A 17,404-nucleotide genomic window follows, 5' to 3' on the forward strand; every position below is an offset into this window, starting at 1 on the left:
AGCATTGGAACTGCTGTCCTCGTGTTGCTAAATAAATGGTTACAGTTCATGTTGTTGCTGTCTCTCAGTGATGTTGTTACTTGTTTTGGGCTTTTCGCATCTGCCTTTGGAAGAAACTCTCAAAGTTTTAGTTTTGTTAAAGCCAGAACAGTGCACTTGTTTGTCATTTTAAGAAAAACATGAGTATATCAGCTGAAATATGAACAAAATAGTACGTGTCCTAATGATTTACTGGTGCTGGAAAGTCACTCTGAGCCGTTAAAACTCAAATGAAATGCAAACGTTGGACAGGCACTGACTGTAGTTCCCTCTCTGCTAAATAGACTCACTGTATGTCACTTCTGACACTTACAATACCACTTTCATATGGTCTTAACAGTCTATCTGTTTAGCATCCCAATTCCTGACATTCCAGCTGACCACAGCCTGACTGACCACCCGCCATACGAGGACCACTGGCCCTCCCAGATGTGAAACGTTTCATGTAGAAGGAGCTGAGGAGTGAGAGAAAACACACACAAAGACGAGAAACAGAAACCTTTCATTTCTTATTTGTGCCAGTCTTAAATGCATGTGTGTGTCTGTGTGTGCGAGACAGAGAAAGAGACTGAGATTAATGACGAGATTAACAGTGTAATGCTGAGAACACTCCACACTGAGGCAATGAATGAAAGCCCCATTTCAAGAGACAAGCTTGTGTGTTTGTGTGTGTGCAACTGCAGGAGTCTATCTGGCATCACACCGGTGCCAAACTGGCTCACAACCTTGTGTCTGTGGAGAGATCCGTTAAGATATGATTACCAGCTCCCAAGGCCCCGCTGCCAGGCCAGCTGAAGCGAAACCACACATGCAGCGTATCAAACAGAAGCCTTCCAAGTTTCCCTCCTCGTTTTCCAAGGTCTCGCTTCGCAGAGAGGCCAGATTTGGAGCAAAGAGCCACAGCGAACAAGGAAAAGGGAAGGACAACATGGGAGCGCCTCATACCAGCTCAGTGGGAGTTTGACACCAGTCTCTACCATCAAAGCTCGATACACCAGTGACCCGGCGGCTCCGGTGTTGTGGCAACACTGGGATCCAATGCCCTGTAGGACGGTGCCGCTCTTGTACCAGCAGCACCGGTTCAGCTTAAACCCGTCTCACTTCAAAGCATCGAAGATCACAGACTCCTGTTCAAAAACATGAAACGCGAAACTGAGAACAAGCACAAAGAATCCCGGTACATACCCACTCTCTCACCTTTCAAACAGGTACCTTGGAGGTCTTTTTGCCATGGTGACACCTCTTTTGAGAGCACTTTAGCAGCAGCTGTGCATGTTAGACTGGTCCGTGATAGAAAGATCACAGGTTTGATTCTGGCAACCACGACTGTACTGACACCAGGTTAAAAAACTGAAGCTGCGCTACCAAACGGTTCTCTTTTTTTTGGCAGCATGAGGAAGAAGAATGAGTCTAAACACTACATCTGACATATTATCACCCTAGAAATCTGGAACTTGTTAGCATATTTTCCCTATTTACACAAGCAGCAGACATCGACAAATATTAGCAATCACTTGGATTGTGTTTCTGATCACCTGATGAACGCTTAAGGACAGTTTGACAGGAGACGTTTGATACCACAGTCACGGGTATGGAGCTTGTCCCAGGTGGTGTTTACCCGAGCTTAGCATGAAGATGGAAACAGAAGGGGAAAGCTAACATGATTCTGTCCAAAAATATGTCTACTAATACCCGTTAAGCTCGCTAATTAACATGTTGTGTCTTGTGCGTTTAATCCGCATGCAAACAGAACTGTAACAATAACAAGCTGTGGTTGTACGGAGACTTATGTGCTGGAAGCTTTACTGGGCTTTAGAGGTGCAGGTAGGTGTTTTTTTGAACTTTGGTCAGGTCAATGCTAAGACAGGTTTATTAAGCGGGCAATGAAGTCATCACAGATCTTTCTTCTCCTATAACTCTCAGCGAGAAAGCCAATAAGCACATTTACCATTTTCCAAAGTGCAATATCCATTCTTTTAGCTCTGATTTGTTCTCCACCAATAGCTAAATATCTGGATTTTTAGCTCCTAAATGATCCACTTTCTTTACTAGCTGGTTGCTAGCTTTGTCTGCCATTTGATGCTGGGAAAGTAGCATGTGGTCGATTCATCAGAACTGTTTTGCTGAGAACAGCTGCAGGCGGTATGCAAGCCAACCAAAATAATGAGACAAAAGAGCTAAAAGGTTTGGTGAGGATTCTTTGACACCTTTCATAAATATTGATTAGTGCTGCTTCCAGTCGTAGCAGTTATATATTTAATAAAAAAGAAGTCAGTTCCTGGTTGCATTGTCCCTTCGAAGGAACCTGAAATATTTTGAAATCCACCTCTCGAAAACAACTATGAAGGGAGAGTGTGATGCGCTGAATAACAGCTTTCACAAGTTTTAATTTCGCTCCGCTGCCTTGCCAAGAAAAGCAGGAAGGAACTGGAGCGTCCAAAAACCGGAGTGGCATGAAAAACCGTATTTTCCTCAGACAAGTTTGGAGCCGATTCACCGTGCGTGCGTGTGTCCGTCCAAATGTTTGCACTCCCGAGCCTGACCCACTTTTTAACAATTACAGATCAGACAGGAGAAGGAATCTGGTGGGCGAAAACAACACACACACACACACACACACACACACACACAAACGAACAGCCTTAGCTTTTCGATAAGCAACACACTGCTTTCAAGTTACCGCAGACAATGCACAAAGGGTTATATCACCTGACATACCATGACATGAACAGGTAGCTGACCCTTCGACAAAACTATGATAAATACTTCCTTATCACCGTCGGTGGTGTATGTAAATCTATGCTCTGTGTGTACATTTCTCACAAAACGCATTACGTTTATCACTGCGAAGATACCGATTGAGCTAATAACTTAATGGTCCTCGAGTCAGCTATTGCGGCGAGATATGCAGTGTGCGCACATGTTCGACCTGTGCACACACACACCCACACACAAACAAACATATAAGGATAGCAAATACAGAGAAGCCATGTGTTTCCGTTTGCAGTGAAACCCAAACATTTCAGAGAGAGATTGCTCCATCTTGTGTTTGCCCAGCCCCTCCTTCCCACCTTCCAGCTTCATGTTTGGGGCACACCCTGGTCGTTTCCTGGGTGAACTGGCTCTTATGCACACACACACACACACACACACACACACACACACACACACACACACACACACACACACACACACACACACACACACACACACACACACACACACACACACACACACACACACACACACACACACACTCACAGAGACAGAGAGAGAGAGACAGAGAGAGAGAGGAGAGAGAGAGCAGGGATGGCCAAGCTTTAGTTACCTCCTGTCCAGATTATGTTCAACCTGATCCTTGTAAATGATCTCTAATTATGGTCCTAAGCATGCAGGTTGGGACTGTTTCTCCTCTGTGTGTGTGTTTGTTGTGTGTGTGTGTCTGTGCATGTGAGGATTAGGATAGTGTGTGAGGGCTGAGTTTCCTGCCAGACTAAAGAGAGAGTGAATCAGCGAGTGCCTGAACAACCTGGCTTCAATCTCTGGCCTTCGTTTGGCTTGAAAAAGACAAAGAGCCGGAGCATTTTAGCAGTCAGCCAAGTTTAAGATGCTGAACGTCGCGCCTGTCTGGAAGGCAGACAGCGAGAGCCAGGAGGAACCAGACTGAAAACTGAGCAGACAATGTACACAGAGGGTACAAAACACTGGCAAAATGCTCACAGTGGCATGTGGTGTTTATGAGAGCGCAGCACTTTTCACAGGCTTCTCACAAGTAAACAACTCTTCTGATGCATTTTTATACTTTATTTGTGTTCATTTTCATTTCCAAAAACAAGAATCTGGGCAGAAATTAGCTCTTTAAAGGACAGTCCAAAGTACGAACACTTTCACAAACTGGTACATTTTCAGCAGCTCATCTGGATTATATCTACATCCTTGTTTTCACTTTCGATTATCGGAAGCATTTTCAGAGAGGAAGACAACCTCGTTTATGATGAAATGCAGTGATGATCTCGCAACAGGAAGCCCATGTTGTAGCTGTTTTGGAGTTTTTGATCGTATCACATCTGCTGTGATGCAATTAGACACTTCACAGCTTTTGGCAAATGGGGGAAAATCATTTCAAACTTGAACTGTCCCATTAACTAATATTAATGCTAATGAAGATGCAAATATAGCTAACAATTAATTAGCAAACACTCGCATGTCACTCTGGATCAAACTAACCATCAAAACACTCTATTCAGGGTCATGTTCATTCACACAAGCTGCTACAGCTCAGACCTGACAACCTCCACTGATGCCGTCAGTCTCGAGCCTCTCTACCTGTCCAGCCAAGTTTAATGACTCATGCTGCACTTAACCCATGCACTTCAGCCGCACTCTTTACGGTCACCTGAAGTGCTCTTCATTCTGGAGTGGTCAGCAAACAGCTGTGAGCCCCCTCGTCTCTTTACGGCCCTGACGAGCCCCACAAGCGGCTCAAACGGCACGAATCGCTTGCGGCGTGTGAACATCCTTTGTTAAACCAAAATATTTCAATGTATTATGTCATATGCAGATTTTGGATACGGAGCAGCTGCAAAAAAATTCCCTCTGTGTATTTTAAGTTGCGCAGCATCCCTAATCATTGGGTTTAAAGCACGTGCAATAAACTGACAATGTGCAGTATGCCGGTTCCAGCAACAAAGGCTACACGCAACTGCCAGGGAGTATCCCTCAGCAATAAAACACAGCCCCAGCAAAATCAAAGGGGGGACGTCGTCCTGAAAAGACTGGAAAATACCCACTTGGTTTGGCTCGCTCTAAAGGCTCACATTAGATTTGGCTGAACTTTGAAGGCATTCTTGCACAGAGTGAGGGCTGTGTCATGCAAGAGAGGGAACAGCTGAGGGTCAGTTTGGAGAGGACGAACGGTTACAGTGACAATATGTACTGTACATCAGCAGTAAGCTCCACCAACACATACTCTGACCGAAATCAATTCATTTCAAGGCACCATTCAAGGCTGGTGACCTATGACACTTGAATTTGCCCCCTTGACCAACTGCTATTTGTCTTGACACTGCTGACATTGAGGCAATAAAAGAACCAGAGGGGCTAAAATGAAGGAAGCTGTGTTACACCATCCAATTTTATACAACTCTACTGTGGCCAATGAGAAGCAAAGCCGATGGAGGTTTCCTTCCAACAAAACTAACCGCTGTATAATCCACTACATTACCAAGCCTCCAAACCACCTATTTTGTGAGGATGTACACTGTGACCCTTTCTGGTGTGAGTGGGCATTAAGGAGGAGACGGGGGTAAATGCAGAAATAGAGAGATGATCATTTCCAGCATGACATCAGCGAGGAGAAACCAGGCCAAGGACGGCCGTCTCCTTCCAGCCATCTTTGTTCCTTACATCTCTTTCTTGCTTCCACTTGCTCTCTCATTTCTTTTCCATTTATGTCGCACCACTTTCCAGCTTTGACTCCTGCCATTTTCTTTCTCCCTTCCTGCCATTCTTTTCTTGCCTCCCTCCTCCTATCATACATTCAAACTCAGTACATGTGTGGCAGGTCGTAATGTAACTCCACAGGACATTCCTACGGGCTCAGACCATCCCTCTCCAAGCATATACTTTACTATGTAAAAATACTCATTGGCCGGCCTGTGTATATGGCTGCGGACCACCAGGGTTCATATCTGCAATCAGAGCACATGTGTTCATCATAGCACTCCTTATTCACACTCAAATTACTGAGTCTCATCTGAAGGGAACATCAAAGCGGAAATCACAGCAGCGTTGTGTCTCCTTACTTTTCGATGGCATACACAATACTTGGGAGGGTTTTAAACCTCTTAAATAACCTTGACTTTGTGGACAAGTTTTAATTAAATTTTAAAAGTAGACTCGGGATGCTTGCTGTAATGCCACCTGCTCGGACTCCTCCAAGCAGACAGCTAAAATTAAACACCGAAAAATGACACATTAAAGACACAGAAAAAGAAAAAGTGGCAGGAATTTATGTTCTAAAATATTTTTTTAAAGTGTCTGTAAAGCAAATGAGACATAAAAACATGACTTGCGCCACAGACAAGACAAGCAGGACTTTGTCTCTTCAAGTGCAATGATTGAAGTTTGGCTTGAAGGTACAATGACGTGTGTTTTATGACAAATTAGATAATGACAGATACATATCTGGTCTCCTGCGGGCAGGAAGAAGACTCGCTGAGCAGCTAGACGGAGACTGAAACATCACAAGCACAGCTACTTAGAATAAATAAAGCAGCTGTAATATTTCTCTGGAAAGGACCCAAAATTTTAGGGAAAAGAAGCCGTTGTCCTGACATGACCTGACCACACACTTGGTACGACTCACAGATCCTTTCATCAACCTTGTTTGTCCGTGTGTGTTCTTGTTTATGTTCCAACAGACGTACCAGATGGCATCCCAGCTCAATGCCATGCAGCCCGTTGCTGACTTCACAGTCCCCGTGCATTTAAAATGTAACCCAATCCAGAGGTTGTTTTGAAGGCGAGGACAAGACTTGGAATGTTTTCATGCAGTTGGAAGTCGAAGCATTTGAAGCTTTCAGCGGCAGCATTTCGGAGACGCAGCGAGAAGACACGACAGGGAAACGTGGGGAGGGTTTGTGTGGCTGTGAAAGCGAGTGAGAAATGAGGAGGAGAGGACCAAAAGGAATGAAAGTAGGAAGAAGAGATGAGAAGGAAGGCCAAAGGTCAAACACCACCCACTCCCTTTGCTTTTTCTCTTTTCCATTTCCCACTCGCCCGGTCTCATTTTCAAACCCGCCTTTTGTGGCACTTAAAACCCTTAAAAGTTCTCTCTACCTCAAACCAATCTGCCAACACCTTCATCTCAACTTGTTAGTTCCCTGCGGGCTGAAGCGGAGAACCAGCGGCGCAATGAAGCATCCGAGCCCACGCTGTCTGTTTAGTTACGGCCTCACATCCTCCGCCGCGTCCACTTAAGGTCAGCCTCTCCGTTTGTGATAGAGACGCAGGCTTGATCTCAACTGACGCTAAGGACCTTAAAGTGTCACTCAGGATTTCACAGCGCAGCCCGACGACTGCAGAGGACCGAGGCGGAAGAAGAGAGAGGGCAGAGGTGGTGGAGACAGAGACAGGCCGAGGATTTGAGACAGGAGGAGGGGTCTCCATGAGCAGCTCATCACCGCACCAACAAAGAGCTGCGCAGGCCAGGACACACACTATAATGCAGATGTGTCTGAGGCTGGACGGAGAGAGTAAAGAAGAAGATAAGCATTCCTTCTTTACTGTGCTGGCGCAGTATTTCAAACATCTCCACGCACATCAAGCCTGGTAAAAGACAGACGTTTAAACTCGACGCGTGACTTAATAGACTCCTGTGGCTTTCATTGCCCCACAAAACACGGTTAAAGTAAACACACGCACAGCTGGGAGGCTAATTGGAGACAAATGGCTTTTTTCTCGCGATGAAGAAAAACCCTCAAACTATTCCACCGTGCACGAGCGCAGCCACACGTGTATATACACAGATTAACACCCTCTTATCTCCAGGTTGTGTTTATGGGATGTCAGTTCAAGCCTCTGGCAGAGATTCGCTGTTTGTCGTCGACAGTGCGGACAAGTCTTCAGCCAACAGCGGCGGCGCGCAGCCTGCGGGGGAAGAAATGCCCACTCGCAAGCTTACGCCTCTCTATTTTCAGACACGCACACTCTCACATTCACCCTTGGGACGCCCGTGCGACCCCTTCCTGCACACACCCTTGCCCTCCCTCCGAGTGTGACACACTAGCCTCATTCTCTGGATTTCAGTCCTGAGAAGTCGCTCGCCACTGGACTCCGCATCGGTTACTCTCTGCAAAGTCCTACAGCTCCACACACACACACACACACACACACACACACACACACACACACACACACACACACACACACACAGTTGGGTGAACAAATTAGAAATCTATTGATTTGTTTGCTATATTAGGCAGATTACTCCAAAGGGACCCTGCTCTGCCCTCCACAGGGCTGCAGCTCCTCACACGTGAGTGCTCAGGATGGGGGGCAGATGTCCTCTACCTCCCCAGAGGACTGGTCTAGCAGGGTGGGAGGAGGAGGACGGAGGGGTCCATTGTCTCCAGCACCTCTAAACCAAAGAGTTTGCTCTAAACAGTAATTATTCCCCCCCCTCCTCTCCACTGCTCTCCTCTATCCCCATTTGTAGCCTCCCCCCAACTGCTGCCCTCAAGGCTCTAATTTGGGTCACCGGCTGCAGAATGGCATCTGAACACTCCTCAAACCTACACCCAAGCAAGAGGACGCCGACACATGTGCTGGCCCTCAGAGATGCAAGATCGAAAACAAAAGCAGAGCAGAGCTAAAGTCTATTTTTTATTGAATTTATTTGTGATCTCCTGTTGCAATCCCTGAGCAGATAAACACAAAAAAGTTTCTTAGTTTTCTGCAGCGCCCGCATTTAAACTTCATCTCCAACTATCAACGAAATAAAACTTAAAACCACCCAGATTGTGAAAGAACAGAAGAAAACCGCGCCCGCCGTCGCCGCAGCATCATTGAGAATTTATCCCGCGATGTCTGCGAGAAAGCAAACACAGCGCGCTCAACACCGGGGGTGAGAAAACAAGCAGAGGACGCTGTTCAGACAACCGCGCTGCTGCGAGAGGGACGCTGCAGAGGCACTTCACACAGCGCTGTCAGCTGAGGAAAAAATATCACACACACCACACAAAAGAGCCACCAAGACAAACAGCCAAACCATCACTGACGGGCAAACAGGCCTGGTATTTAAAAGCTGCTTTTGGAAGTTTGACCAGATGCCACTTGAAAAGAGCCACTTTTTATGTGATGCCTCACATGATGTCTTATTCTGATCGTTCAGACAGATATTCAGCGCAGGGTTAAACGGCCTCTTCGTTTCACCACGCAGACATCTAAAAGCAGGAAATTACTCTACAGGAGTATGATTTAAGGCCGTTTGATGGGGTTTGTAGACATGCAACACCTTTGACAGCAGAATCTAGTCCCACCACATCACAGGATCCCCCCTGGAAAAACCTGTGCCTTTAATTTGAGCATGCTGGGAAAGTGGATATATTTGAAAAGAGAAACCTCTTTCTTACCAGTAGGCATCGTGGCTCGGCTCGTCTTCAACAGAATTTGGAGTAATTGAAGCTTAGTTTTTTAAAAATTGAGCAGGTTTTAAGGAAAACAGGACTTCCCCGAGCAGGTCACATATCCAGAGTATTCCAAACAGTATTCCCAGCAAAGCCTGGAACAAAAAAAAATCCCTTAGATTTCCCAGATTCTCCCAGTCATTGTGAATCCGTCCTCCTGGGAGCAAACATGCAAGCCCACTCCTCCAAAACACACACGGGAGCACACACTCTGAGGCTGTGTTTCCTCCTCAACACACTCCTCTGGCTGTTCTCTCTCACTTCAGTTTGGGCTCTCCTCCGCCTGCCTCTCCTTCTGAACGCCTCTCTCCCTCCCTCTCTCCTGTGGCAACACATCCACTGCCTGCATGTGTGTGTCTAAAAGTGTTCATGTGTGTGTTTGCATGTGTGTGTGTGTGTGTCAGAGTGAATGGCCTCTGCTCTCTACTGCTCCCTCCCTGCTGGGTATTCCCCTCCCCCTGACTCCTCCTCCCTCTCTCCTGCAACAAATTACAAGGAGCTGAGAGCTCCAGATTAAGTGCCTCCTCTCCTTTTTCCTCCGTCTTTTATCTCCCCTCACTCTTTCATTTCTGCCTCCTCTTCTCTCGCTCCAAACTCCAAACTTTTCGCTCGGTCCTGTCGCGCTCGGAGGGCTGGCGACACCTTTTGTGTGCGTTGGTCTGCTGCACACTCAGCAGGCAGCTGAACTGCTGCTCCAGAGCGCACAGCTCCAGAGATCACACACGTACACACACTTTACAAGGAAGACAGAGGGGAGGGGGGGTTACGGCTGATCAATAGGCCGGGAGCCAGCTCAAACAAAAGCCCCTCGTCCACTGCGAGACGCTGCACCGCTCATTCACAGAGGAAGGCCGTGCAGAATGAGCGCACAAAATGCCAAAAGTGGGATTCAAGATGCGTAAGATGACGCTCCCACCCTTCATTTCTTGTGATCCTTTAAATGATGTCTGGCCGTCCCCTCACTTTGGAGAATGAACATGTTTTTCTATGTCTCTCATTTAACAAAACTTCTCAGTGCGTCTGTGTTTAAAGACCACTGCTTTTAAATGAAGTTCGGTTTACTCGTCAGTTAGCTGATGCTCCCTGTGTCTCGGGGGGACTTTCTGAAGTTTTGAATAAATAACAATGCAAAGAGGAGGTGTGGGGCATTTAGGGGCTGGAGGAGGGTTTAATTAGACACCAGAGTTGCTTTGTGTAAGGATGTGTTTGGAGGTTGACTCATGGCAGGCAGTTAAAGTCAGGACATCTCGACCTCTGCTGCTTCAAACGTGACGTGAATCCTAATGTCTCCTCTAAATCCCCCCAACTTCATGGAAGGGGCACACTAAATCCCTGGAGGACCCCTCTAATGTTGTCTTAACACAAGCAGCCGAAGAAGAACTTAGTCTAAATAAACTATAATGATCTACAGCAGGAAATATTTGAGCAAAGACTAAAGATGAGAGGAAAGTTCCTAAATTTGTAATTTTATTCTTCAGACTCCTCAGGTTCATCTTGTGACCCCTCATGGGTGTCTCGATCCCCAGGTTGGACACCGCTGCTCTAAAGTGAATGATGTCAGGACGCAGTTATAGTTCAGGACAGGCCGTGTGTCCCATAAGGAAGACAGCCGAGAGACAATAGCCCCTCAGTCTCACGCACTAAAGCAAATCTGTCGACTATTAGTCGTCCCTCTTTAAAGACAGGGACTGGTCCCAGCAGCATGGGGTCCTGCGAAGACCACCCCCTCCCTCCTCACCAGTACAATAACAGAGACCCCCTGGACTATCCTCACACACACACATACGGAGCAAACCCCAAGAAGCACGACCCCTCTCTCTAATGGTCTGAGGGTCTGTTGACCCACGAAGCCCCCAAACCTCCACTCTGAATCTAAATACTGTCCCCCTGCCAGCTCCACCCCTCACACACACACACACACACACACACACACACACACACACACACACACACACACACACACACACACACACACACACACACACACACACACACGCACCGTCCATAACGAGCACCTCCGGCTTGGCAAACACACAGAGGGAGCGTCTAAACTCCTCGGTTCAGCCAAGCACGACCTGTTGATGACAGAAACCTACAGCGGCAGTCCGGCTTATCTGATGCCCCCGTTTGCTCCGACGGCCTCCGCGGCCCTCACTGCAGGACCAGAGGAGCAATATTGTTCCTCTTTCACTGGATGTGACAATGGCTAGAAGAGCTGCAGCACGTGTAGACGCACAGCTTTAAAGAGGGGATGAAAGGGGAGACGGTAAGACTGAGCATATCGATAACATCAAAGGTTAGCTCAGTGTTTTGGCTGCAGATTTGATCCACTAAGAGAAAACTGTCTTGTCTGAAACGTGGTGGTTCGTGTTCCTATGATGATTATTTTTATTCCAGATTAATCTGGTGATTAAAAATAGCAGAAAATCTTTCCCTGAGCCCAAGGTGCCGCGTCGCTGTGTTTTGGCTGGAACTCAGTGTGACATACACTTATTTACTTTCTTGGCAAGAGTCAGATCAGAAGATTGACGCCACTCACGTCTGCACGCTCATCATGACACGAGAGTCAGGTCTAACAAAAGATGCTGCTGCATTATGGGAAATGTACCTGATGCTTTTGGAGTTTGATGCATATTAGGGACTAAAATTCAGATCTCTTCCTCTGTTTTTCCCAGAGAGTTCCCAGTTTGAGTCAACTTTATAGTTTTAATGGTTTCTGCACACTTCTGTTCAAGCCAATAATGTGATTTCTCCGTATGCACTGCAGCCAAGTCTCCACACGTAACTCCTTCTCAGCACCGCCGCCCTCTCTAAGCTCTGCTCCCGTGTCACTTCCCCCTCGCATGTCATCCCTCTCCACTCAGAGTGCACATTTCCCAACAGACCTCCCCCCTTTTCAAGGCTAACAACAAGCTATAACAAGGCTGTAAGACTTTAAAACACCCTCTGAAACTCCCTTCATGCCCCCCAGAAACAGAACTGAGGGTTCGAGAGTTTGCGGGGTTGCCAAGATGATCTGGCCCACAGCGCCGCGGTGGTCACTATGACGACGGCGAGGCATTCATCTCCAAGGCAAAGTGGCATGTGGAAGGACAGCGAAAGAGAGAGGGGGGGGGGAGAAAATGCTTATTGTCAATAAACCACTCCATTCCTCATAACACTTGGGAGTGCAAACAGTGAGGAAGGGCACAGGGTTCATACACACTCCATTCAACTTTTACTTGTGCGCGCGCACACACACACACACACACTTGTTTTCCAACAGCATCGTAAACTTGAAAGACAACAGCCTCTTGACGACGTTTTCGTGCGCGAGCGTCTGTGTGTAATCAGGAATAGGGACTGTCCGCATCCACTTGAGCATGTCCTGGAGGGAGGAGGGCTGCAGGCGGAGAGAGGCGGAGAACTTATTTGATGGTTGTTATTGCAGTGGGTGTGTGCGTGTGTGGGTGGGTGTGTGTGAAATCAGGTCCAATCTCTGGCTCCCGACAGCCTCTTCATTTTCTCAGCTGTCCGCAGCTCAGAGTGAAGACGTTTCTGTGGTAACGTATCCAGCCCGCGCAGAAGAAGACGGAGAGAAACAGAGACTGTGACTAATGACGGGAGTTTGTGGGTGGAGGGGTCATTCATATACAGTTTCCCCCTCCCTCTGTGACCCTGTCTGTCTTTGTCGTTGGCGAGATGGATCATCCGCAGACACGCTCTCCTTTCTCTCTCTCTTTCTTTCTCTCTCTGTCTGTCACACACAGATTCTTTAAATGTCACAACTCTTAAAGCCTGAGCTCTTCATCACCCCTCAACACACTTTTCTTTTAAGTGGCTTTAGAGTTGGAGAAATCATTCCTCACTCTCCGACAGCGACACATTCGGCATCCACAAGTCCTCCAGATTGTTTGTGGACGCCCTCTAGAACAACACAGGTGTCCTCTGGTCTGATGCCGATGCTAAAAATGACTTGCTTAGGTTTGGAGGAGGACTCTGGTTTGGGTTTGATTGGTTGGACTTGGTTAAGGTTTGGGGAAACACCATCGTTTGGATTACAGGTTAGGAGACCTTTATTGTTACAGTTCAAGTGACAACCATATTGTTAAGACATAAAAACACTGATTTTCGCTGGAAACGGGAAACAAACAGCCTCCTGTGTTGAACTCTATTGTGTTGTTGACCAGCCCTTCCACCCCGACGTCCTCCCAGCGCAGACTGTCGCTGTATGACAACATCACCTTTGCTCCAGTCTTAATGACTACAGTCGGGACAGAGCTTTGTCACTTGTACACATATGCTGAAATGACTAAGACTGACGTTCTTGTAGGGAGGGAGAGTCTTTCCATTTCTGATGTTAACAACCCAAGAATCCATGTTTTGGGACGGGGGCTATTCTGCTTTGTTTCGCCATAACCAGTGAGTGGCAAATGACGCATCTGTCCCACCTACGTGATCTTCACTTGACACAGAAGCTGCAGAAGTGATTGACAGAAGCAGGTCACATTTTGCTAAACATAAAGCTGCGGCCAGCAGTCGGTTAGCTTAGCATAGCACCACGACTGGAAACAAGGGGAAACAGCTAGCCCTGCTCCATCTGAAGGTAATCCAATCTGCCTACCATATGTACAAAAAACTGATGCATAAGCATGACAATTTGCTGTTTTTTGCAGTCGTAATGTCTGTAACTTGAAGCAACTTGAACATGTGCACCGATCTGATTCAAGTTTGTCACTGTTTGTCATGGATGTAGCTGGATAGCTAACTGGCTATTTCAGTGGATGTTCCCCATTCTTAATCCTTCCTTTTAAGATTGAACTGGTCAGTGTTTCTCTCCTGTGGCATTGGGACACACAGGTACTCCCACTGATGCTCCTGTTGATGGCAACACTGTCTGGTGTTTGGCTTTTAAAGAGCAATGGAAGCATTTTACAGTGATGCAGTGCAGCACACTTGTTGCAGCACCTTTGCATGTCTGATTAAATCATCATAGTCCATAAATCACAAGCGAATTTCACGCCAGTAACAACCATAAGGAAAGCAACACCTGTGCCGAGGCTCATTTCATCTGTGTGAAAGCTACAATCCTGATTAACTCTGTAATATTCTGTATTGATTTTCCCTTTCCCAGATTGATGAGATTTCCAGATTCTCGGACGGTGTTCCCTCGGGCCGCAGCAGCCTGCTCGCAGTGCCAGGACAAGTCCAGGAATTTCTGACTGTTGCCGGCCAGAAATCTGACTGGAGCACCGGTTTCAGCTTATATAAGAGCAGGAATCCCTCAGAATTGGCCGGAGGAGCCGGAGGGAGCATCCAGGAAAACAAGGAGCGTCTTCGCCATTCCAGCAGACTAAACAAGAGAGCGACACAGAAATAACTACAGCTGCTACGTCAACAACAACAAGGTCAACAGCCGCAGCTAATGATAGAGCAGGGCGGCACCACGGCCATGGCAGAACCCAGGAAAAGTATTTACGATGGGAGATAATGTCAGTATTCAGCTATGCAGAGAGTCGGTATTCACATTAACAGATGCAGATAAATGACAAGAAGCCAATCATCCGGAGGAGGAGCGAGGGGGCGAAAGAGCAGAAAAACAGGTGGTTTACAGGAATTGTAACTTTCATCTCCTGTAATGAATATTATCTGGCTGTGGGGATTTTACATATTTCATTATACATCAACAATGCATGAACTATATATAGCTAATGCCTTATTTCTATATTTATTAAGTCAAAAAAATGTCCATTTTTCAAGCACTATAGTTTACAAAGTGACAGTGAGTTCAGTTTAAGACTGAAAACAAAATATTGTGCTTTGTTTCTTTATAGTCATGCATTTGTGTGTGTGTGTGTCTGTGTGTGTGCAGAGTTACTGTGTGTTGAGTGAGTATGTGAGCATGTGTGGCGGATACACGGAGGAAGCTGTGTTTGGCCTCAGATTAAAATGCAGGACGAGGGTCCCGCTCCAGGAAAGGAGACCAGCAGAGCAGAGACGGGGGGACTTTTCTCCCATTAGGGAAACACATGACACGTACTAAAATAACATATGCACAGTACTCAGAAGATGAGAAAACACACGAATATGTTTCTTACATGCATAGTAATGTTTAATGTGCACGCTTATGTAATGTTCCACACCTTTTCCTAAAATCTGCATATTTCTAATGTGTTTAAGTAGTACTGCACAATGATGGAAATAAATATAGAGAAAGTTTTTCCCTTATTGATACTGTATCATCAGACCTCAGGCCAAAAACATATAAAGGCTCACCTAACATACAAACAGCATATAAGACACCAGTCAAACAACAATAAAGTGACAAAAACCATCACGCCATGAATCTTAACGATTAAATTCACACATGACAACAAATGAGTCCATCCCATTCTGTCCAAAAGTCTCTGTCCCCGAGAAGCTGGGTGCTCCAGTTAGAGCTCCCAGAATGAGGACAGACCACAAAGGAGAACACACGTGTATGTGTGTGCGTGCACACACACGCGCACACACGCACACACACGCCACACGCACTAAGTAAGAGTGTTAGGTTGTTGTATTGAAGTTACACTATAAAATAATGTACAATTTCTCAGGTAATAAAGACAAACAAATTTGCTGTGTGTTGTGTCCAATTGTCCATTATCGAACTTCTAAAACTGCACTGAAAACTAAATCAGGTCATCAGCGTCCCCTTCAGCTTGGACAAGACAGGACAAACACACCTGAAAACGGCATGTTGATCATCCTCTCATCCACAAAAATGTGAAAGCATTATTAGTGTCACGTGCACCAGTGACTCCCGAGCTTAAACCCAAACTGGCACTTGTGCTTCCTAATTAGCCAAGTGGGCAAAGGTGCCATTAGAGTTAATTGAAACTTTGGACCGAGTGACTGGAGGTCAGACTGGGTTTGGTGGGAGCGACCTCTGCAATTATGATTCAATAAAGAGCTTTTAGGGAGGACTAAACCCTGCGCTGTGACGTCTGAGCATGCTGTGAGAGCAGATTTATGGTAAATAAAAGCAGTTTGCACATCAAAAACCGAGGCCAACGCTCTGGTAGAGCGCCACACAAAGACAACGACAACCCGTCACTCACCTCAGAGAGACCATTCCCACGATTAGCCTTTCCTCAGCCGCTGGTATCCCAGTATCCTGTCACAGGTTAGATCCATGTCCAAGCATCAGAAAGGTCTCACACTACATGTGCAGTCTTAGAAACGCTGACTGACTTAGAGATGTAGGTAGGGCTCGTGTCAAGGCGGCCCGGTCCGTGGTCCACCCCTCTATGAGGTCAGTTCAGAGGGAAAGAGAGACACTGAGAGGAAAAAGGGAGAGAGAGACAGAGAGGGGGGAACAGATGGAAGCAAAACGCAACTGAACTGACTGCCCACTGGGAGGGGAGGGGGAGAGAGGGGAGGGAAGAGCTCGCACATCTAAGCAGCCCACTTCCTGACCAATTACTGCTGCAAGACTGGTCTCTCTTTCCAAATGCTCTCGCTCTCTCGCTCTCTCTCCTCTCTGCGGTGAGGGATCGCCGCAACAACTGGACAGCGGCCAGCAGTGCAGGCAACACGAGTGACAGAAATGACACCGGGAAGAAAAAAAAAAAAAAAGACGAGAGCTGTCACCGAAAGTGTGACGAGGAGAGTGGAGAGGAAGGGCGAGACGGCGATCGAGAATTAATGCCAGTTAATAGTGATTAACGGGAGAGGGGTGTGGGTGGGTGAGACAGGAAGAGACCAGCTGATGCAGAAGAGGGAAGAAAAAGGAGGGCAGCGCAAGGACGGGCCGTCTCGTCTAACCCCATAAAAACACGACAAGTGGGTCACATTGCACACAGCGTCAGCCTCTTTCTCGGTCCTGGCTCCCCGGTGTCACCTTCAATATCAGAGCTTCAGGTCGCGTCAGAGCGAAAGGTTGGATTCCCCCAAAAACAGCCGGAGAGCAGAGATCACAGAGCTCGACCTGCTGTGAGCCGGTCTGTATGAGCACACACAGAAAACATCCAAGCCGGCGGTCATTGTATGTGTGTGTGTGTGAGTAATTTGGTCATTGTTCTGCATCCTAACAGAGCAGGATGGAGGAAAGTCCCCTTTCTGGGAGCCAGTGGCTGTTGTTCCGGCCTCCTGGTAGCAAGGCTTCCTGGGATTGATAAAGCAGCTCCTGGCCCTGTCAGCACACACACTTTCTCACT

The 17,404-nt window shown here is 46.9% G+C and overlaps 1 protein-coding gene across 2 annotated transcripts in view; it reads right to left on the minus strand.

Moving 5' to 3' along the window:
* The window catches only part of LOC139347560 (pleckstrin homology domain-containing family G member 1), a 39,080-nt gene extending 22,408 nt beyond the window's left edge, over positions 1 to 16,672 (minus strand). Inside the window, exon 1 of one of the 2 annotated variants that reach the window (XM_070987258.1) lies at positions 16,307 to 16,672. Coding sequence is in view for 1 of the 2 variants with exons in the window: in XM_070987257.1 (XP_070843358.1) it covers positions 9,174 to 9,183 (10 nt within the window). In the remaining variant the exon portion in view is untranslated. Of the gene's footprint in view, positions 1 to 9,173; positions 9,536 to 16,306 lie in introns of those variants that run through there. The other variant, XM_070987257.1, reaches the window with a different exon arrangement.
* Between the last annotated feature and the right edge of the window lie 732 nt (positions 16,673 to 17,404).

The sequence above is a fragment of the Chaetodon trifascialis genome, chromosome 19, assembly GCF_039877785.1.
Source record: "Chaetodon trifascialis isolate fChaTrf1 chromosome 19, fChaTrf1.hap1, whole genome shotgun sequence".
In the NCBI taxonomy this organism is placed as follows: Eukaryota; Metazoa; Chordata; class Actinopteri; order Chaetodontiformes; family Chaetodontidae; genus Chaetodon; species Chaetodon trifascialis.